Source organism: Rhineura floridana, chromosome 3 (assembly GCF_030035675.1).
Source record: "Rhineura floridana isolate rRhiFlo1 chromosome 3, rRhiFlo1.hap2, whole genome shotgun sequence".
Classification (NCBI taxonomy): domain Eukaryota; kingdom Metazoa; phylum Chordata; class Lepidosauria; order Squamata; family Rhineuridae; genus Rhineura; species Rhineura floridana.
Window position 1 is genome coordinate 15,675,034 of NC_084482.1, and position 22,359 is coordinate 15,697,392.

A 22,359-nucleotide genomic window follows, 5' to 3' on the forward strand; every position below is an offset into this window, starting at 1 on the left:
GACTTCCCCTTCCTCTGTACTCTTAAAATCTGCTCAGGAGGATTGGGGGTCCCTTCAGAGCAGATTTTGAGGGCACAGGGGAAGAAGAGAATGTGCAGAATACACCAAACAGCTGTTCAATATTACAAGTGGGGTCTGCAACAAAATGCTGCAATCTGGAGAGCAAGATACCAGCCAGACCAGCTAGGCCCGTTTCCAGAATACTCCACTGCATTCTCCCTCCAAATTCCTGCTCCCTCCACAACCATCCCCACACACTATAGTAGTCTGTCTGCTGAGAATGTTCCGCTGTCATTGGGCTGTTTGGAGGAAGGGGGGTTCCCCGACTTTTGAGTTTTTCCTAAAAAATGTACTTCTGCAAACCTTGGGTTTTCCCTAAGTCTGCTGACACTTCCATTTAAGAACATAAGAAGAGCCTGCTGGATCAGGCCAGTGGCCCGTCTAGTCCAGCATCCTGTTCTCACAGTGGCCAAGCAGGTGCCTGGGGGAAGCCCGCAAGCAGGACCCGAGCGCAAGAACACTCTCCCCTCCTGAGGCTTCCGGCAACTGGTTTTCAGAAGCATGCTGCCTCTGACTAGGGTGGCACAGCAGAGCCATCATGGCTAGTAGCCATTGACAGCCCTCTCCTCCATGAATTTGTCTAATCTTTTAAAGCCATCCAAGCTGGTGGCCATTACTGCATCTTGTGGGAGCATTTCTGCATGGATGCTGCCATTGTGGCTACATGAAGTCCCACAGTGGAAGAGTGCATCTGCTATCTTATGCCCTTATCCTTGCCTGGCACAATGACCCTCCTGGCTTCTCTAAGCATTAACCTGGAGTACTCAAGTACAGCAGGTCTTTCAGCTGTCCCTTGCAAAGTTCCCTCTTTGGGGGGGTGTCATAGCAAGATTACCACATACACATGCAAAGCTGCTGCTGCTAGTTTTCCAGCAGTGAATTTCTCAGAGCCCCACATGACACCCATAGGGATCCCAGCCCACAGCTTGAGAATTTAATGGAACAGACTAGAAATGGCAGGAGCACATGCGTTTCCAGCCACAGTGCTGGGGTAACCCAGTGGACTAGGAAAGACAGGGCCCTGGTTCTAAATGCCAGCCTCTCTGCCCTGCACAGACTGTCAAAGGCAAATCATACACCCTTACCATAGTTTTCCCATTACATACAGTGGACAAAACAGAACTATGTTACAAGGCTGTTGCAAGGAAGCAGGCAACAAATAATACGTTCTGAGTTGCTTGCCCCTTTGCAACAACCCTGCAATGGCAAAATCAGCATTTAGAGCACTTAACATTCTAGTAGCCACCAGAACATAAAAGCCTTGCTGTATACTGTGCAACGGCTATATATGGTGGCTGACAAGGTCCAGGACAACCCTCTGTGCTTATAGCCCTAGAAAGCAGCACGTTTAGAGCTCACAGTAGGCCACCACACATGGCTGCTGGGCCTAGAAACTACCACTGCTTACTTCCATCATCACTGACAACTCTTCCGTTGAGCCAACCCCACTATTATTAAGTTTGCCATTACAGTAGGGCCCCACTCATACGTCAGGTTAGGTTCCAGTCCTGTGCCAAAAGCCAAAAAGCGCTGAAAAGCAGATCAGCTGTACCGCGCAAGGGTCTGGAACCTAACCCACTGACTGTGCCGGAGGTGGAAAAGATCTGCTGTGGCACGCTACAGCTGATCTTCCCCTCCTCCGGCAAGATCAGATGGAGAGCGGGGAGCTCCAGCCCCCCTCCAGCTGATCACGCCGCTGGCGCCGTATTAGTGGAACGCCAAAAAGCAGGGCATCGAGAAGTGGGGCCCTACTGTACTAACTTCTCCCCTTGAATGGAGGAATCTTCGAAATACTGCATTCCAATTACAGATGGCTGCCCAGGCACTCCTTAAACACTTTGAGTGAAAAAGAACCCACCACCTCCCAGTGCAGCCTGTCCCACTGTCAAATAGCTCATACCCATTAGGAAGTTTCTCTTAATCTTCAGCCAAAATCTGCTCTCTTAGTTCTAGCCTGCAGCAAGAGAAAACAAGACAGGCGGGCACAGAAACAGCCATCAGGGAGGGCCCTTGGTGTGAACAGCATTCTGATAATAGATGCTCCATACCAGTTGCAAAAAAAAGAAAGATTCCCAACTGTCAAGCGAGCCAAGCAAGTTACCTCAAAATAATTGTTGTCTTTGGTCAGTGGGCGAGGAGCAACGTAACAGCCAACTTCACCAGAGTTTCCATGGTAACTGCAGAAAAGATATGGAGGTTTATTTTATTTATTTATTTATTTAATTCAACTTTTATATCACCCATAGCAAAGCTCTCTGGGCGGTGTACATCAATAAAAGACACTTCACATATAATATAAAAAGCACCTAATCATCAGATTACAAAAAATATATCAAAACTGTCTGTTAAAACATTAAATACAAAATAAAAATACAAGAATACGAACATATTAAAATATTAAAATATTAAAATGCCTAGGCAAAGAGGAAGGTTTTCACCTGGCGCCGAAAGGATAGTAATGTAGGCGCCAGGCGAACCTCGTCAGGAAGGGTGTTCCATAGTTCGGGGGCCACCACCGAGAAGGCCCTCTTTCTTGTAGTCGCCTTCCGGGCGTCTCTCTGTGTCGGCACCCGGAGGAGGGCCTTCGATGTTGAGCGCAGTGTACGGGTAGGCTCATATTGGGAGAGACGTTTCATCAGGTATTGCGGGCCCGTGCCGTGTAAGGCTTTATAGGTTAAAACCAGCACCTTGAATCGGGCCCGGAAACATATGGGCAGCCAGTGCAAACAGGCCAGAATCGGTGTGATGTGCTCCGACCGCTTGGTCCCAGTTATTAATCTGGCCGCTGCATTCTGCACTAGCTGCAGTTTCCAAACAATTCTTCACTAGTCAAATCACAGAATAAGACAGCTTTAGAAGAAATTACTGACCAGAAGAGAATGCAGGCCAGGATATCTGGCCACAATGAAAGAAAAAAGTGGTTTCTTTTTACTATCACAAGTCCTACACTTCTGCAGCTATCTCCTGCCACGGAAACATCCCCCCGCACTGTTGTTGCAATTTTTTTTCATGACACTGAGCTGGCCTGAAGCTACTTTGTGAGAGAACAACCTAAGCAAAGGTGTAGAAGCCAATGCTTTAGAGAGACAGTGTTTGACTTACAGGGCTGCTGTGTTTAAAATCCACAAAAGGAATTAACTGCCCCAGAACTAAGATTAATATCTGATTTAAATAAAATATATTTTTTCTTTAATTGGTAAATAAGTTGATAGCCTGAAAGTGGGTTCTCTTTCATCCCAAACAGTGTAAACCAGAGGCAGGCAACTTCTGTTTCCTTCGTGTTGGGGCTATTAATCCAGACAACAGTTCACTAGTGTATTTTGTCACTCGTGCTGATGCCCCTACAAGCAGTCAGCCTCCATTATGAAGTTGCCACCAACTAGAAGAACATCACAGTTATGGAACATATGTGGAAGCACAGTGTTACTTATATATATCCACTTACGTACAACATCCAAAAGAGAAAAATACTCCACAATTTTTCTTACAACTTGAAATGTTTTCTTCTATCAGTAAAACCATCACTTTAAAAAAACTATACACTGACTAAAGAGCCACCAAAGTCAGATAAAATTGCTTGGGGATTAGATCCAGCCCGCAGATTATCAGCTGACCAACCTGTCCTAAATAACAGCAGGGTTGCTGCCCCAAGTGGGTCGTGAAAGAAATGGATGACCTATAAACACACTAGGGGGAAAAGGGGGGGGAAGCCAGCAGTGGAGTGGGACTTAGATGCCCTGGGATTCCTGGTCCACATAGAAACATTCTTATATTGGTACAGCTATTCAGGAGTTTAAAAGCGTTGGTGTTCTGACGGTCTCAGCAACTATGACTTCTGTTCTGGAGGCCTGAGTTTATTGCACAGATTTGCCCTTCCAATTCACACACATTTTTAAAGAAAATGTAAAGGATTAAGTCCTCTCTTGTAAGTAGCACAAAATGTTCAGTTCAGAATAGAATATTGCCATATCCCTGTAAGTACAACCTAGCATGGACAGAAGTGTTGATAATATTCCATGGATTGAGAATATATAAAAAATCTGAAATGCAAACTTCATTGAAACTTTAAAATGGTAAGTAGATTCCTCCACTCAGACCACTTTAAATAGACAGGTTACCCAGCACCAAATATTACCTTAACGTATCTCCATCAACAAGGATATGTTTGAATCTCTCTTGGTAGCGAACAGCTCGCACCTCTCGGATCTCCCGGATCCTCCTCCTCCAGTTAAGAAATCTGTAGTGCAGGTTTAAATCATCCATTGTGGTTGTAAAGAACTACCTATGGTAGAAAATCATGTTTAAAAAGAAATCCATGTTGAACTGAGTAAATGCCACAAGAAATTCTAGAACTCAGAAGTGTCAGGCAATATACTGTAGGAACAACATTATACTGCAGGCACTAGATTCAAACTCTGCCATCTGCCCATGAAGCTTCCAAGACAGAAATGAACTGCAGACTAGAAAAATCAGGAGTGGATACAGTCAGCTTCCAATGGTCAGTAAAAAAATTGATTAACAGCACCTATTTCAGCTTACTTGCACAGCCACTGCTGCAAACTAATGACCACTCTAACTCTGCACCAAGCAACATTAAGTCTGATTGACAAAAATCAAGTGCCAATTTGCACAACTCAGTCTACAACTATTCAATATTCTATCAAGAGTGGAGTCTTCTGCTGCATGTATACCTTGTGTACCAGAGTCACATCTGGTACCTAGCAAGACTACTCCTTGTCAAATTCTCACCATTTTATCTTTCACTTTTTTATCCCACCCTAGCTATAGGTTTATCCCATTTTTTTGATCAAACAGCGTTGAATCATATTTTAAACTTGTGTCACTAGTATATTCCAATTTATTTATTGTACCTATAGTTAGCCTCCATGAGAGCCTCCGTGCTGAATTAATATGAAATACTGAAAATCAAACAACACACGTGGAAGGTAGGCTAGACTGAGAGACAACCAAAAGCTATTCAGTGAACTTCATGATAGAGACTTGGATTTTGTCTACTACAAAATAATGGTTCATTGCACCATAGCTCTTTACCAGGTCATACAGGTTACTTCTTCTTTCCCCTCTTTTGCCCATCTACCACCCAAATTTGAAGTGTTATCCATCTCCTAACATAAGGGTCCTCCACACATCTGCTGTGATGTGAGTACTCCCCCTGCCACAGCACCACGTAGATGAGCAACAGCCAACCTAGTGCCCTCCATATGATCATTCCTGATTATTGGCAATGATGGCGAGGCTTATGAGAGTTGGGAGTCCAACACTACCTGGAAGGCATCACATTGGCTATCCCTGGCCTAGACCTAGGCAGTCCCTTCCCATTAATTTTTCTCTTTGTTATCCTCCATGCCACACTAAATATCCTTCCCTCCAGCTTTTTGTCCCTATTTTCTCTGGGCAGTCACACCTCTATAGTTCTATAAACTATAGATACCTCAACATCCCAGTCAGTGTCCTGTAGTGGCTAAAATACAACAGAAGAGGAGCCCTACTGGATCAAACTAGAGGCCTATCTAGTCAAGCATCCTGCTCTCACAGTGACCAATCAGATGCCTATGGGAAGCCTGCAAGTAGCAGGAAATGAGTGCAATAACATTCTCCCCAAATGATACTCAGAGGCATACCCCTCTCCAATATAAAGGTAGTATGCAGCTATCATAGGTTAAATAAAAGCCTCTTCCAGGACGCAAAGATCGCCAAACAGCCTCTTTTGAGCAAGTCACATTTTTATCCTACCTCATAGAGCTGTTGTGAAACTAAAATGCAACCAAGGTCCTCAGCAGAATTTTTATTTGAAGAGAATAATAATAAGCATCCATGAACTCTACCCTACCTCTCTACTCACTCGTAACCCAGAGAGGGCTCACAGCCATAGGAGCAGGTTTTTAGTGCCAGTATTCAAGCCCGGCGGGGAGGAACACCATCTCTGAGAATGTACAGAATCTGTCCTCCATTGCTGAACATAGTTCAGGGCTTCCAGGTCAGGAGAATTCCAGTTCCAGTCTCCACAAACTCTTGCATTTTTCCTCCTTATCAGAAAGACAGCGATCTCCCCCACGTTTCCTCCCCACTCCTCCGGGATTTCAAACCCAGAATAATCCTCCTGACCCTTCACCCTCAGATAGGAACCCTTAGCTCACCTCCATTGCAGTCAGGTACCACATCTCTCTCCCCCACCCAAGCCCAGGAATTCCTGCCCAAGGGTATCCCCTCCCATTTCCCTTACCTCTCCCCCAAGGCAGCCCTTACACCGAGAGGCCCTTGCTCTCCCTCCATGGGCCCCGCCCCTCCCAGGCTCGCTCTCCTCCTGCCACTAGTCCAGTTCCTCCTCTTCTGCTCAGGTCTCCTGCCACCCAGCTCACATCCGGGCTCCCCAGCCTTGGCTCCGCCTTTCCTCCCGCCCATCTCTGCTCATTCGCCTCTCCACCGCTGATCCGCAAAAGCATGTCGCAAAGCTCCTTCTCTCCCGCCCCCGCTGCAAGCCACTGAGGAGACGAGCGGGGCGTAGCTTCCTGCTGCCGAAGATTTCGAGAGAAGGTTAGTAGGGAAGTTGCGCTCCAGCTATGAATGGGGAGGTGTGACGCTGTTCTCCATGGGTGTTGGCTTCAAAAGGTTAAGCGGGCGCGACTATGACGTAAGGAGAGAAGCAGAAGCCACCGCCTGTTGAATTTCTAAGGAAAGGAAACTCCGTTGTAGCGGGTAGGAGCTAGTTAGATTCAGCGGAGGAGTTTTATTATAAATGGACACTCATACCCCAGATCCCAGCACAGCTCTGCTGGCCTCCTACCTAGCATTACTCTGCCAGCTTTGAGCTCCCTGCTCCATCTGCCAAAAGGACAAGCGGAAGTCTGCGGGTAGCCTGTGGAAAGCTCTGAAAAAGGGTGTGTTGGGGGTGGGGAGAGGCTGAGCCAACCTGAGATCCACTTGCTGGCGTGGGCCGCAATCCAAGATTGCTCTATCATGCCTCGTCAATTTATGTGAATTGGTTTTAATGATTTATTATGCTTTGTTATATTTTATTTTGCTGTCTACTACCCTGTAGTGGTGGACGTGGTCACCACCCAGAGGCCTCGACATGTGATGGGAAGATGTGATCAAAATAAATATTCCATTTCCTATAGAGGAATTTCCTAGGCTGCGGACACACTAGTCGCTTCAAAAGGAGCAAGAATGGTTTTTCTGGCTGCCTTTTGCAGCAATTCTGCTTTGCTGGACACCTCCCTTACCCACTGCTGACTCCAGATCTTTCAGGACTGCCCACAGCAAAGCATTGGGCCAATCACTGCCTCCACCTGAACCTACAGCCAAGTGTTTCTGTTGTTCACACCTGATGGAGCAACAGGTTGATCTACCAATCAGTTGCAAAATATGCCTGAAGCTGATTTTTTTAAAAAATTGACTTGAGCTGATCTGACCAGATTTTAGAGAAAAAAGTTTTGATAGCTTAGTGTACCCGTTTTCAGAAAAGAGACGTGGTGACACACTGGAACAGGCACAACAGTGTGTTTCTACCCCTAGTATTGTAAAGTGAACAGATCCACTTCTAGGCTCACCTTCTACATTATCCTAATACTACTTTTGAAAACTTCTATACCACCTTCAAAGGGCAACTGTGCCTGAACAAGCTTTTTATAAATAAAATAAAATCACTGTAGGGTCTGCTATATGGTAATTTCATATTGCCGTGACTCATAAGGAATGAAGTTAGAAATCCAGTGGGACTTCTAAGTGCAACAATTCCCAAACGGCCACAATAGGGGCTGAAGTATATTGAAAATCCAAGCCACCACCCACTCTATGCTTGTTACAGCTGGGAGGCCCATGCGCCATGGATTCCCTCTGCCAATATATGGACAGAGACATCATCTCAGAGGGTGGGATTTGGGCTGCACTGGTATTCGCTGATGCAGGCTGGGTTGCAACTGATGGGCATGAGGGAATCCCAGAAGCACCACCATTGTACCCAAAGTGCAGATTTTTGTCTGAACAGGGCCAGATTTAAGATCAGGCAACACCAGACCCAATGTTCTAATCACTGGTTTCATTGGAATGAGGCTGGGTCTGTCTTCACATGCAACAGCATTGGCTAGTAAAATTGACATTTCCATTTCAGACTGTAGGGGTTTTTTGGAGGGGAGGTATTCACGTTTCTGAATGCTCACTTGCATTAAAAAAAAATCCTGAGAGTAGAAAACTGGTACAGCATGGACAGGACGGGGCTACAACTTTGCTCCCTGATGTAGGAGTTTTCATCATGCAGGGAGATTTGTTAGCCTTTTTACAAACCAGAATATTCAAGTATCTCATACCTGCAGTGTGAAGTGGTGCAGTTGATTCTATCAGTGTCACATATCACAAGCACATTCTGCAGCACACTTAGACCTTATAGTATACTTAGTATTATATTTACTACTAATAATATTAGTAATAATAATAATGTAGTTATGAGCTTGGATCCCACAAAATTCAGGAAGAATGCAAGGATAATCAATTCTGTGTGGCTACCCTTTAACTACCTCCTCTAGGATACACACCTTAACGTGGTGAGGGGGTTTGAGAGTGCTGAAGAAACTTAAGAGCAATATCGTCAGGAGTCTAGACCGAGAGGCTAGATTCCTAGCAGGGTCACCCAAGGTGGAATGGTCAAAGCTGAGACACCAGATTAAGACGCATCCAAACTCAGAGGAAGGCAATGGTAAACCACCTCTGAATATCTCTTACCATGAAAACCCTATGAACAAAGTATCCAAAATGCAACACAAGATGCTGGAAGATGAGACCCCCAGGTCATAAGGCACTCAGGGAGCTACTGGAGAGGAACAACGGACAAGTATGAGTAGCGCTGTGACTAATGACACCACTGGGTCAAAGACCAAAGGAAGCACAGATGCGAAAGGAGAGTCTGGAGTTGTACAACCTACACAATAGGAACATAGAATGTGAGAAGCATGAACCAGGGAAAGTTAGAAATTATCAAGCAAGAAATGGAATGCATCAATATTACAATACTTGGCATGAGTGAATTAAAATGGACTGGAATGGGACATTTTCAATCAGGCAACTACAAAACATTTTATGCAGGAAATGAGAAATTAAGAAGAAACGGGGTTGCTTTAATAGTGAGAAGTGATGTAGCAAAAGCAATTAGGAGCTACAACGCAAGGTCTGAGCAAGTGATATCAGTGAGATTAAATGGGAAACCTATTAATATAACCATCATCCAAGTCTATGCTCCAACGGCAAAAGCAGAAGAGGAATTGGAGACATTTTACACAGAAGTACAGGAAGAAATTGATCACACATCAAAACAAAATCATGGGGGACTGGAATGCAAAAGTAGGGAATAGAGAAGAACAAGAAATTGTGGAGAAATTGGGCATAGGAGACAAATGAAACAGGAGACTTACTGAATTCTGTGAAGCCATAATTTGTTTCTTGAAAACATTTTTTGAGCAACCAAAAGGATGACTGTACGCGTGGACATCATCAAATGGTCAATATAGGAATCAAACTGATTATATAATTGGTAGCAGAAGATGGAGAAGTTCCATACTTTTTGCAAAAACGAGACCAGGAGCAGACTGCGGTACAGATCATGAACTGGTAATATCGAAAACCAGAGTAAAGTTAAAGAAGAAGAACAAAGCAATCATTTATTTATTTATCTGATTCATTAGTTGATTTATATCCCGCCCTTCCTCCCAGTAGGAGCCCAGGGTGGCAATGTATAATAATTGTATAATGCCAAAATACAATTTAAATAACTTCCCAGAAGAATATAAAGATCAAATAAGGAACAGATTTGAGGCTTTAAACTTAGTTGATAGAGAACCAGAAGAACTATGGATTGAAGTCAGAGACATTATCAGGGAAGAATGCAAAAAAAACAAACCTCTAGTTAAAAAGAGAGAAAGACCCCAATGGATGACTGACGAAACTCTTAAAATGGTTAAAGACAGAAGGAAAGCAAAAGGAGACAGAAACATGGTCAGAATACTAAATGCAATAATACAGCAACTAGTACGTAGGGACAAAGAGAACTATTACAGGAGTTATTGTACAGAAATAGAAGAGGACAACAAAAAAGGTAGAAGAGCCCTATTTCAAAGATTAGAGAAATGAAAGGGAAATTCAAACCAAGGATGTTGAATAATCAACAGGGGAACACACTGACTGACCAAGATGAAATAAAAGGAAGATGGAAGCAATAGACTGAAGAACTCTATAAAAAAGATGCAAGGATGACAGATTCATTCTCGGAGGAACCGTATGAAGAAGAACCAGAAATTTTAGAATGTGAGGTAAAAGCTGCACATAAAATACTTGGAAGAAACAAACCACCAGGAACAGATGGCATACCAACAGAGTTGCTACAAGTTACTGAGACTGAATCTGTCCAAATTTTGACAAAAATGTGTCAACAAATATGGAAAACTAAACAATGGCCCACAGACTGGAAGCTTTCAATATATATCCCAATTCCAAAGGGGATCCCAAGGAATGCAGTAATTATTGAACCATTGACTTAATATCCCATGCAAGTAAAGTAATGCTCAAGATTCTACAACAAAGGCTCTCACCATATATGGAGTGAGAAATGCCAGATGTCTAAGCCGGATTTAGAAAAGGAAGACGTATCAGAGATCATATCGCAAACATATGTTGGATAATGGAATGGACCAAGGAATTTCAGAGGAAATCACCCTGTGCTTTATAGATTACAGCAAAGCCTTTGATAATGTAGATCATGAGAAACTATGGAATGCTTTAAAAGAAATGGGGGTGCCACAGCATCTGATTGTCCTGACGCACAACCTATACTCTGGAAAAGAGGCTACTGTAAAGACAGAATATGGAGAAACAGATTGGTTCCCCTCAGGAAAGGATGTGAGACAGGGGTGTATTTTATCACCCTATTTGTTTAATCTATATGCAGAACGTATCATATGGAAAGCAGGATTGGACCAAGATGAAGGTGGTGTGAAAACTGGAGGGAGAAATATCAGTTATTTAATATATGCAGACGATACCATACTACTAGCAGAAACTAGTAATGATTTGGAACGAATGCTGTTGAAAGTTAAAGAGGAAAGCAAAAAAGCAGGACTACAGCTGAACGTCAAAAAGCCTAAAGTAATGACAACAGAAGATTTATGTAACTTTGAAGTTGACAATGAGGATGTTGAACTTGTCAAGGATTATCAATACCTCGGCACAGTCGACTTCCGGGAAGGGTTGCTTCGCCTGTGCTGCCTCTGAGACGAGCTCTTGTCTCAGAAGAAGCTTTTTCAGCTTTAAAATTCAGTCACAATGCTCTTTTTGACTGATAAAGATTTTCTCCCGGTCAGGGAGAAATGTAGAGATTAACCATAAAGCCTGTTTTTGTGGGGAGGACTGGATTTCATTTATTTATGAGAGAAGGTTCAAACTGCAATGCCGGACGGACTTTCATCAAGCTCTTGCTGATTACAGCGACACGTTTATCTTTTCTTTAAAGAAAAACGGACTTCAACAGGCAAATAAGCATCCTTCTTTCTATTTTCTTTTTTTACTTGGTTTAAATTGGTGTAGCAAAAAAGATTTGTCAATGAATCAGCTGTGAAGAATTTCTAGGTGAGGTTATGGCTTTTCTCTTTCACTAACGAAATTAAGGAGGAAAGAAATCGAAAAAGCTTATCTTTGTTTTTATTGCAAAAAGCTGTCCTGGAGGTGCATTTTAAAGATACCAACGGAAGAGGGATTTCTATTTCGAGGAGGAGGGAACAAAAACTTTTTTTTTGGTCTATTTCATTTTGACGAATCTGCTTATTCACAATGCCACTAATTGTTTTGATGTTGGGAACTAAGTTTGTTTTTGTATTCCTGAATACATAGAGATAAGGCAGGCTGTATTGTCTACACTGATATAAGCAAGCCTGGAACATTAACCCAATTGTGGCTGAAATAATTTTTGTTTCTGTGGTTTTAAGAAAGACAACCAGGAAAGTGAGTGAGACCATGGAAGAAATTATGTTTCAGAAAATAATGGGTGAGATTGAGATAACGAAACAAACCCTGAGACAGGGTAGACAGGAGATGAAAATTGAATTTAACAAAATGACGCAGGAGCTTAAAGAAACAATGGATTTTGTGAGAGAGGAGTTTGATGGGATAGGGAAGCTACAAGCCCTGGAGATTGGAACAAATGTGAAATTGGAAAAAGATTTGGAGTTTATGGATGTTAGAAATAAAGTTTACTGTTTGGAATTCAACGTTGTCTCTGAAGAAATTAATGAAGATTTTGGTTGTAAAGTTATCAATGTCTTGGATAATTTTCTGGACTGGAATGATGTGATGGAGCTTGACATAGGAAAAATCTATGGAGTTGGCTACAGATATGTGACAGTGGAGAAACTCTTAAGAAATGAGCCAGTGCATTTTGTAAAAAAGAAGAACAGAGATATGACTTTACAGCAATATTTCAGCAACATATTCAGAATTCTTGACTGGAAAGATGTGATGGGGCTTGACATAGAAAAAAGTTATGGAATTAACTACAAATATGTGACAGAGCAGAGATGCACCCAGAGCAGAGATGTGACTTTACAACAATATTTCAACAACATATTCAGAATTGATGGCAAGGACATATTTGTGATGGGGGAAATTCCCATCAGACTCCTGTTATATGACTATTGGCTACGACTGCAAGATCATCATGGGATACTGATAATGGATGAATGGATACTGAAACCACTGGATTTAACAGAACTACTGAAGATGGAAGATGGAATTAATATTGATAATGGAAGAATGGTTATGGAAATTATTGGATTTAACAGATTTGACGAGATGGATTAATTGATATGTTTACTTGGACTATGGCTATGACAACAAGATTATTATGGGATACTGATAACGGAAGAATGGCTACTGAAATTACTGGACTTAACAGGATTATTGAAGATGGAAGATGGAATTAATATAGATAATGGAAGAATGGCTATTGAAATTATTGGGCCTAACAGATTTGAATTAGATGGATTAAGCGATATGTTTATTTGGAGAAAAATTGAAAGATATATCTCTCAAGGAATTGAAACCTCTCTTGGACTTTTTGTGGAAAGAATAAAATAATGTTTATGAGATTTGATGATTAATTAAGATAACTACTGGAGGAAAGTGATTTTATAATATAATTTTAGAGATAGGATTGTTATATATTGTAGACCTATAACTGATCTGCGACAAATCGGAAGTCAACATTTTATTTTATTGTTTGGTTGTTTTTGTTTTGTTTTGTTTCTTGTCTTTGAAAATTTGAATAAAAATTAATGATAAAAAAAAAAATACCTCGGCACAGTCATTAACCAAAATGGAGACAATAGTCAAGAAATCAGAAGAAGGCTAGGACTGGGGAGGGCAGCTATGAGAGAACTAGAAAAGGTCCTTAAATGCAAAGATGTATCACTGAACACTAAAGTCAGGATCATTCAGACCATGCTATTCCCGATCTCTGTGTATGGATGTGAAAGTTGAAAAAAGTGGATAAGAGAAAAATCAACTCATTTGAAATGTGGTGTTGGAGGAGAGCTTTACAGATACCATGAACCGTAAAAAAGACAAATAATTGGGTGTTAGGACAAATTAAACCAGAAGCTAAAATGATGAAACTGAGGTTATCATACTTGGGACACATAATGAGAAGACATGATTCACTAGAAAAGACAATAATGCTGGGAAACACAGAAGGGAGTAGAAAAAGAGGAAGGCCAAACAAGAGATGGATTGATTCCATAAAGGAAGCCACAGACCTGAACTTACAAGATCTAAACAGGGTGGTTCATGACAGATGCTCTTGGAGGTCACTGATTCATAGGGTTGCCATAAGTTGTAATCGACTTGAAGGCACATAACAACCCTTTAACTAACAAAAGCATTGGGGGAATATAATCAGTACTGCCTGACTTGCTTTCCATGCTGAAAGAGCAAATAAGGTATGAGTAATCTTGTAACATTTCTATTGCTCCTTCTCCCCCATTTCCTCTATTCCCACTTCTTGGTTAAGAGGCATTCTTGAATCCTCTCTGGTAAGCAAAGAAGCCCGTTCCAAATAATTTTATCTTCTTCCCATACCTGCGTCAGCTGAAAATGAATCAGGTTCCATAGCTGTCGCTGTAGAGAGCCTTGTGCCTTTTGCTGTCTTGTAGTGAGGCCTCCATGCCAGCTGCCGTGGAATGCCTTTCAAAACTCTGCACTGGGAAGAGCTGAGAGCGAACTAGTCACTTGACAGCCTACAGTAGCTATGAGATTCAAAAGTGAAGCATTGCACCAGGCTGGGTAGAAGACCCAGGAGGACATTTCTAATCTTATTCCTGAGCCTGAAAGCTGCAGTGTAGAAGACAAGGGCAGGAACTAAGGAACCTTGGCTGTTGAGGGAAATGCAGATGAGTTGCCTCCTGGCTGCTTCCTCCACCACCCAGGGAATCTCAACCCATTCTGTTTTACTACCATTCATTTATTTGTCATTTGCTGCAGCTCCATGCTTAATTATGGGGATGTCCATCTTCCACCATTTGACAAAGGAAATAGTTATTTAATGATAAGAAGCCAGAGATTTTTTTGTATGATGGTTAGTACAGCACTGCTAGGTCCAGTCCTATCATGAAGGAACCGTTTTGTAGGACAGATTCTGGGTACTATTAAACAACAGCATATTGTCACTTATTAGCAGCATAGTCGTATGCATGCTCACACAGAAGTAAGTCCCTCTGGCTATGGTCTGAAGGCATGTGAGGCCAGCACCCTGCTGAAGCTAAGTAAGGTCAGGTCTGGTCAATGCCTGGATGGGAGACTGCCTGGGAACCATATGTAAGCCGGCTTGGGTTTCTATCATGAAAAGAAAGGTGGGGTATAAATGTAATAAATAAAATAATAAATAATGGGTCTTACTTCCTATTTTGTTCAATTTGTAATCCAGTGAGATGAGAAGGACCAATGGGAGAGAGAAATGGATTTATTTCTGAGTAACCATTAACAGGACTATGCAGTTTATTTACAAATCAATACATGTCACCATAGTGGGAGGAGACTTCTTTATTTATAAAAATATTCATGTACTGTCCTCTTATAAAACATCAAGGTGGTGTACAGCAACATAAAAACATTTAAAATTTAAACAATGCAAAATAATCATTAAAATGACTAGTTCCTCAAGAGACATTTTAAAGAGCTGCACAGGCCGTTGGCACAAGAGACACCTGAAAGTCAAAAGCAAGGATGCCTGCAGGATTTCTGCTGGAAAAGTGTTCCACAGCATGGGGAAACTAAATTCCTGACTTCTGGTTGAAGCTAGTTGGACCTCTGTAATGTGGGAGACAGCTAAAAGCACTCCTCTGGATTATCTTAGTGGTTGGGCTCAAACGGTCCTTAAGGTATCCTGGACACAAGTTCAGGGCTTTATATGTCAACACAAGAGCCTTGAACCTGGCCCAGTACAATATGGGCAGCCAGTGCAGATGCTTTAACAGAGATATCACATGCTATCAGCTGTCTGCTCCCACCAGCAGTCTAGCTACTGCATTCTGCACCAGGCCCAAGAGCAGCCCCACATAAAGTGCATTGCAGTAATCCAGTATTGAGGTTACCAAAGCATAACTATAGTGGCCAAGTTATTCCAATCCAGTCAGCTGACATACCAGACAAAGCTGGTTAAAGGAATTCCTAGCCAAGGTCACTTGGGCTTCTAATGACAAATATGTATCCAGGAGCACCCTCAAGCAACATACCTGCAACCCTGTACAGAACAGGCAACTAGCCTATCTTCTAAACATGGGAACTGCATACCCATAGAGCCTTCATCTTCCCAGGATTCAAACTCAGTTTATTGGCCTTCATCCAATCCACCACTGCATTAACGCACTGGTAAAGAGCTTGCACAGCCTCTCCTGACTCGGATGTTTTGGTGAACCAGAGCTGCGTGTCATCAGCGTACTAAAAACACTATGCTCCAAAACTCCTAACAACCATTCCCAATGTCTAAATACAGATTTTAAATAGTACTAGATACAAAATAGTGCCCTATGAAACCCCATAGCATACATGCCAGGGAGAGCACTCCCCCAGTGCTGCTGTCTGCACTCGACCACATGGGTAGGAACGGAACCACAGTGCCTTCGATATCCATCCTACATAGTCGGTCTAGGAGGATGCCATGGTCAATGGTATCAAAAGCCTCTGAGATAGAGTATTTCCCCAGCCATCTCAGGATACAGGTCTTCCATCAGGGCAACCAAGGCTGATTTAGTTTTGAAGCCAGGCCTAAATCCAGATTGAAGTGAATCCAGATAATCTGTGGCATCCAGGAACATTGAATGATGGGTGAGCCACGATGGCGGCATCATCATCATCATCATCATCATCATCTATCTCTCTCTCACTCACACCTTATTTGCTTAGCACCCCCAGAGTGATAATGTACATGTAAATATGTATGGGGTCTTTATGGTTTACCTCACTGGGCAAATGGCAGTTTGAGGGAGAAATTTTATATTAGGAAAAAAGGAGTGGTGGTATCCCCCTGCTGCCAGTATTATACAGCCCACTTCAGAATAACGGGAGTGATAATCTGTTAGTTACCAGTACTAAATATATTTGAGTTAAAATTGTACTCTAAATGCACACAGAACAAGTAGTGAAGCAAGGGTAAGGAGAGAGGGGTATTCACTCTGATGCAACCCAGAGATGGAAAATGGGCTCCAAAAATCATGTAATATTAAACTGATGTTAAATGGAAGTGTTATTTTCTGTATAATTCAGCCTGTTTTCAGGATGGTAGATAAAATGCCAAACATCTGCTTGTTTAGAGGTGTAGTCAGGGCAGAGTGTACCATCTGTAGCTTCTTATTAGCCTTCTACCGGCAGCCTACCACAGTAAATTGCATTCAGTCATGGGAAACTGCTGGGGTGGGGAGGAGGCAGCAAGAGAAAATTAGATTTTGACAGTGGGCAGCAGCAGCAGCCAACAAGTTGTTTTTGGTTTGTTGGGGGTAAAGAGTTTTAACAGCACTGAACAAGTGGAATCTATCTGGAGAGTAAAAGTATAGAATTTCAGCAGCAGTACCCATTTTTAACTCACCAAATTTCAGGGGCAGGAACAGTAGCAGAATTGGGACCTTCTCCTGGGCACAGGAAGGACAAGCTACAGGAATGCAGAACTCCAGAAGTGCAAAGAACACAGGGCTGCCTATTTCCAAAGTGTAGAAGCCAGATGAGCACCAGCTAGTAACATAAATCTGGAAAATGCTCGTTCACTAAGGCAGCCGTTTGTTGTCCTTGGAGTGTAATAATTGGCAATTGTTAAATAAAAGTCCAATCGATAACCATTTCAGTATTCACTAACAGCACCTCTTTCAACTGCCCACTGGGAGGCTTCATACTCAGTGATTATTTTGACAATGTTCTCAGGAGTAACGTTAAAAGTCCATTGGTCTCAGCAGAACACCTGCTATCTCCCAGGGTGGTAGTGATTTGATGGTTGAGTAATAAGGAAGATTGCACTGATGTGGGATCAATTTCAATGCTATACAACATCATACAGTATATAACCTCAGGAAATTAGTCCCCACTCTCCCCCAGCCTTTTATTTTACTTGCTTATGCTGTAACACAGGATTGGGGAGTCTGTAGTCTGCCAGACATTGCTGGACTCCCACCTTCCATCAGCCCCAGCCAGCATGACCAATGGTCAGAGATAATGGTTGTCCAACAACATCTGCAGGGCCGCAGGTTCCCCAACCTTGAACTATGCCAAGGATAAACTATGTAAGAGGTTGTCAGAATTAAGAGTTTGGAATGCAAAAATATAGGTCATATTAAAGTATGATATATATCACTGACCCCAGCATCAGCAGTGCCACCAATCCATGGGGGAAGAGTGGAAGGGAAAGTGTGGGTGCATTGGGGCTAAATTGTAAGCAAGCACCATACACAATACAGTGGAAGTTATTGCCAACATATTGTGAAAGTTATGGTGGGCGCTAACTTGGTATTTCCATGCTATCTGGTGTATGAGTGAATTAGTAACTTAAAAGAGCTTTCCCCACCCTTTGGAATGAATATGATAAATGTATGTATTTCACACACACACACACACAAATATACTGCAGAAATTATGCCAGACTCATTTTTAGATAGACTGCTTTTTCTAGCCACAGGTAATTTGCTCTGTTTTAAGCTCTTTTATGATCTTGAGTCATTTTGCTACATTCCTCTGTTTATTGACTTTCTGCCAGAAATACAGAAAGAAAACTTTGACCTTGGTTACTTCCACAATACAGCTGTTTCTTTTACTGCTGAGGAAGCATTGCTTTTCTGTAATTAGCTAGTATAGTTAAAATGCAGTGCTTAATATAGTGCTGTATTGCCCAGCAATGCCCTTCCCAGTGGCCACCAGAGCCACCTGTCAGGTATGCTTTAAGTTGGATTCCTGCATTGAGCATGGGGTTGGACTCAGTGGCCTTATAGGCCCCTTCCAACTCTACGATTCTATGATTCTAAGATGCTTCTATAATGTTTACTCACCAGTAATTCCCTTTTCCAACATCAATTAAAAATTGCCTGTTTGCAGATCTTGCCTATTTTGTTACTACATGTTGATTGCAGTGGGGGAATTTAGTCATGAATAGTGTCTTAATAATCTGCTTTTAGTGTGCTAATGTCAGTTTCTATTCTAGGTGGTAGTGCTATTGTAGTAAAATAATAATAATAATTACAGAAAACTAGTCATTAAAGCCTTCTCCCTCATGGAAACAGAAAGTGTCATTGAGGTAACTAAGAAAGCCCATTCAAGGGGCAATTATGGGGCAATCCTTCACCTATCCTAGTCAGGAAGAAATAAAGTAGGCTGCACCTGCAAAAAGGGAAGTGTTTAACGAAACAGGAATCTTGGTCTATTATTATTATTATTATTATTATTATTATTGATATTTATTGTCTACCTTTCACCAATAGGTCCCAGGGAGGTTTACAAAATCCAAAATATGGTATTAAAAAGAGTGAAAACACATTTCAGTCACAAGAATAATGTGGATTCTGACACTATATATCAATAATATTTTGCTTGCCCACCCTAGGACAGGCACCATCCTTGTGTAGTTGCATTTTATTACAAAACAATTACTAGAAATCAGCTCTTGAGAAAACATGAAGAATATGCTGGAATACAATGGATTAACTATGACATTTATTTATTTATATAGATAGGTATAGGTATCTCGCCCTTTCTCCCAGCAGGAGCCCAGGGTGGCACTCTGGATGCTTTGTAAAAAGTGAATGAACCAAGGATGGCAATTCCAAGAAAAAGGCTAGTGTGGCAGCAACCCTGATCAACGGTAGTATGACTGAGAGTGGGGGAAGCTTGTGGAGGAAGATGGAAATGTCTCCCCTTTCTCAACCCCCATTTTAACCTTTGATTCAAAAATTCTAGTACCTGGTTGGGGCCAGGGCCAAGTTAGGGCAGGCATGGGGAACCTTTCTCCCTCCAGATGTTGCTGAACTACAACACTAATCCCCACTGGCTCTGGTTGCTGGAGCCGATGGGAGTTGTAGTTCAGCAACAGGGCCAAAGGTTCCCCACACCTGGGTTAGCAAGTGGAATCTGGCAAGTTTAGATTACACTAGGGGTAGCCAAGGTAGTGCCCTCCATGAGTTGTTGGAGTCTAAATCCCATCATCCCTGACCATTGGCCATGCTGACTGAGGCTTCTGGGAGACTCCAACAACACCTGGAGGGCAATATGTTAGCTTCCCCAAGGTTACGCAGTTCAAACATATGCTAACTGGAAATTATACTTTTTAGTCAACTTTTTTTTTAGCTTTAATTAAAAAAATCCTCTGGTTCTTGCATGTGTATGTGCACATACACACACATACCACTCTGGAAGTTGGCCCAGCATCTAAAAGAAAATGACTGAGTCTTTTTTTGTAGTTGGCAAAGCACCCGCCCCTCCTCCCATAAGCAAAGTCTCCTCCTCTCTTCCCAAACCATCACATCAGCGGCCTTTAGAGGGCTGAGCACAAGTGTTTAAGATCGCTATGAAGCAGTCTTCCCTGACCTGTTGCCCTCCAGATGTTGTTGGACTACAACTCCCATCATCCCTGACTACTAGTCATGGTAGCTGGGGCTGAAGGGAGTTGGAGTCCAACATACATCTGCAGAGCACCAGGTTGGGAAATGCTGCTATATCAGAATTCCTGATGAGCTCCCAACAGAACCCAGCAGCTTTCTTGCCAGCATCCACATCATGTACTCTCCTCAGCAGTTTTTCTCCTGTGCCCAGCAGAAGCAGTGCCACTCCAGCGAAGCTGGGGAGAGAGGAGTCCTGCCGTTCCAAGGGTCATTCCTGAAAATCACATCTTGTCCACCTGCTCCCTTTCTACAGATCAGGGAGCATTCCTTCAGACTCCCAAGAGCTTGCATCTCCTTCAGAGTACAAGGGCAATCTAATGCCAAAAGTCAAGAGTATAGATTCCTCTGGAATTATGCCTGTGGGAGTGCAAAAAGGCCTCTGCAAAGGTCCGTTACAAGGCTATAAAAGGGCATGTGCACTCACAGGATTGCGGTGATCTTTTTTGAATGTGCAACAGCAACATGCAAACCAACATGAGTTTGAGACAGAGAGAGAGAAAAAATGTGTGCTTTTAAAGGGTGCAATTCTACTGATGCATGCTTATTTGGAGATACAACCTGTGGAACCTTGAGATCAAATTCAAAAAAAAGCCAGCACCTATACCTTTGTGCAGAAGAGAAAATTTGGGCAGCTGCAGCTTTCCCCACTTCTCCCTCATGACACATCAAGCTGCATCTGCCAAAATTCCCTCCTCTACACAACAACTAGAGGTGCTAGCACAAGGCTGTCAGCTTTTGAATTGGCTCCTATAGCTGTCTCTTTAATTCAGGGGTAGCCAACATGGTGCCCTCCAGATGTTTTTGGATTCTAACTCCCACTATCTCTGACCATTGGCCATGCTGGCTGCGACTGATGGAAACTGGGAGTCCAACAATGTTTGAAGGCCATCATGTTAGCTGATTGGGATTATGTTTAGCTCCATACCACGAAAAACTTCACCTGGTGATATCTGGAGAGAAAACCTCTCAAAAGACACAGGGCCAACCAGGCTGTTATCTGACCAAATGACAACCCTATATTAGAGCCATGTCTCCTACTGCATCCCTTCTCCTCGACCCAGCAGTAAGTTACTCATTAGTAGGATTGCCAAGCTTTTTGCCAGTCCCAGTTCCTTTAACAGCAGTCAGATGTGCACACAAACACTAGCAGGTGACAATGCTTTGTCTCCATACTGTGAAACATCAACCAAACTGGTTTTGAAGGCACAGGAGCAGCCCAAGCTGCTTTTCTGATCAGCTGGCAACCTTAATCTGTGGTGAAATAAATGTTGCACTCTGCACATACTCAGAGGCATTTCTTCCTCTTTTTTACTCCCACTTGTTACAAGGCTGAGGTCTGATTGTCAAATTAGCAGTTTGACACAGTGAAACTCAGTTGGATCTTCAAAGGGAACATAGGATTGTCAAAAGGATGCTGTGCTTTTCGTGGTTTGTTTGTATATGTTTTTGTATTTTTATTATGATATATTGTATTTTATTTTGTTTGTTCACTGCCCTGAGAGCTATTTCGCTAAGGGCGGCATATAAATTGAAATAATAAAATAAATAAATAAATAAAAGTGTCCTGCTTTGATTGCCAGACTCTAAAAAGGCAGCATGCCACTGAATACCAGATGCTGGATACAAAGGACCGTAGAGGACTGCTGCTTTCATATCCTGCTTGTCGGATTTTGGGGAAGCATCTGGCTGGCCACTGGGAAGGATGCAGAACTAGATAGACCTTGGTGGGCAGACTTCAGGTTTGTAGGATCTCCTTTGGCTATTTTACTACAGCCCCAAGATCCACCACCAAAGCCAAGGGCAAAGCAGTTATTCAGACAAGCAAACACACGGTAAGAATTAAGGAACAGGGTGCAACTGAACACAAGCTCACCCCAGGAATTTGTGGTTAGTACCAAAAAACACAAGGTCACATATCCTTTCACACAAAATTCCACTGTTTCCCCCCTCCACCTCCTCCAGCATTCCTTTTTCAGCAACCTAATTTAGGGATGGAAGAAGCTTTTTAGTTCGACACAGAGACAGGAATCCTTGCAGATCTTCTGCCCACCTAAGTCTGATCCATCAGTACTCCTTATACAGGACCTACATACAAAACTACTACAGAGGGACAGAT

At 42.5% G+C, this 22,359-nt stretch overlaps 1 protein-coding gene across 4 annotated transcripts in view; it reads right to left on the reverse strand.

Moving 5' to 3' along the window:
- Positions 1 to 22,359, reverse strand: part of SPRYD3 (SPRY domain containing 3) — a 101,453-nt gene that overhangs the window by 57,036 nt on the left and 22,058 nt on the right. The window contains exons 1-3 of one of the 4 annotated variants that reach the window (XM_061614605.1): positions 6,866 to 6,936; positions 4,196 to 4,342; positions 2,162 to 2,237 (exon numbers count right to left, since the gene is read on the reverse strand). In XM_061614605.1, coding sequence (XP_061470589.1) covers positions 2,162 to 2,237; positions 4,196 to 4,323 — 204 coding nt within the window. In that variant the 5' untranslated portion in view covers positions 4,324 to 4,342; positions 6,866 to 6,936. Of the gene's footprint in view, positions 1 to 2,161; positions 2,238 to 4,195; positions 4,343 to 5,911; positions 5,933 to 6,304; positions 6,481 to 6,865; positions 6,937 to 22,359 lie in introns of those variants that run through there. The other 3 variants (XM_061614603.1, XM_061614606.1, XM_061614604.1) reach the window with 3 other exon arrangements.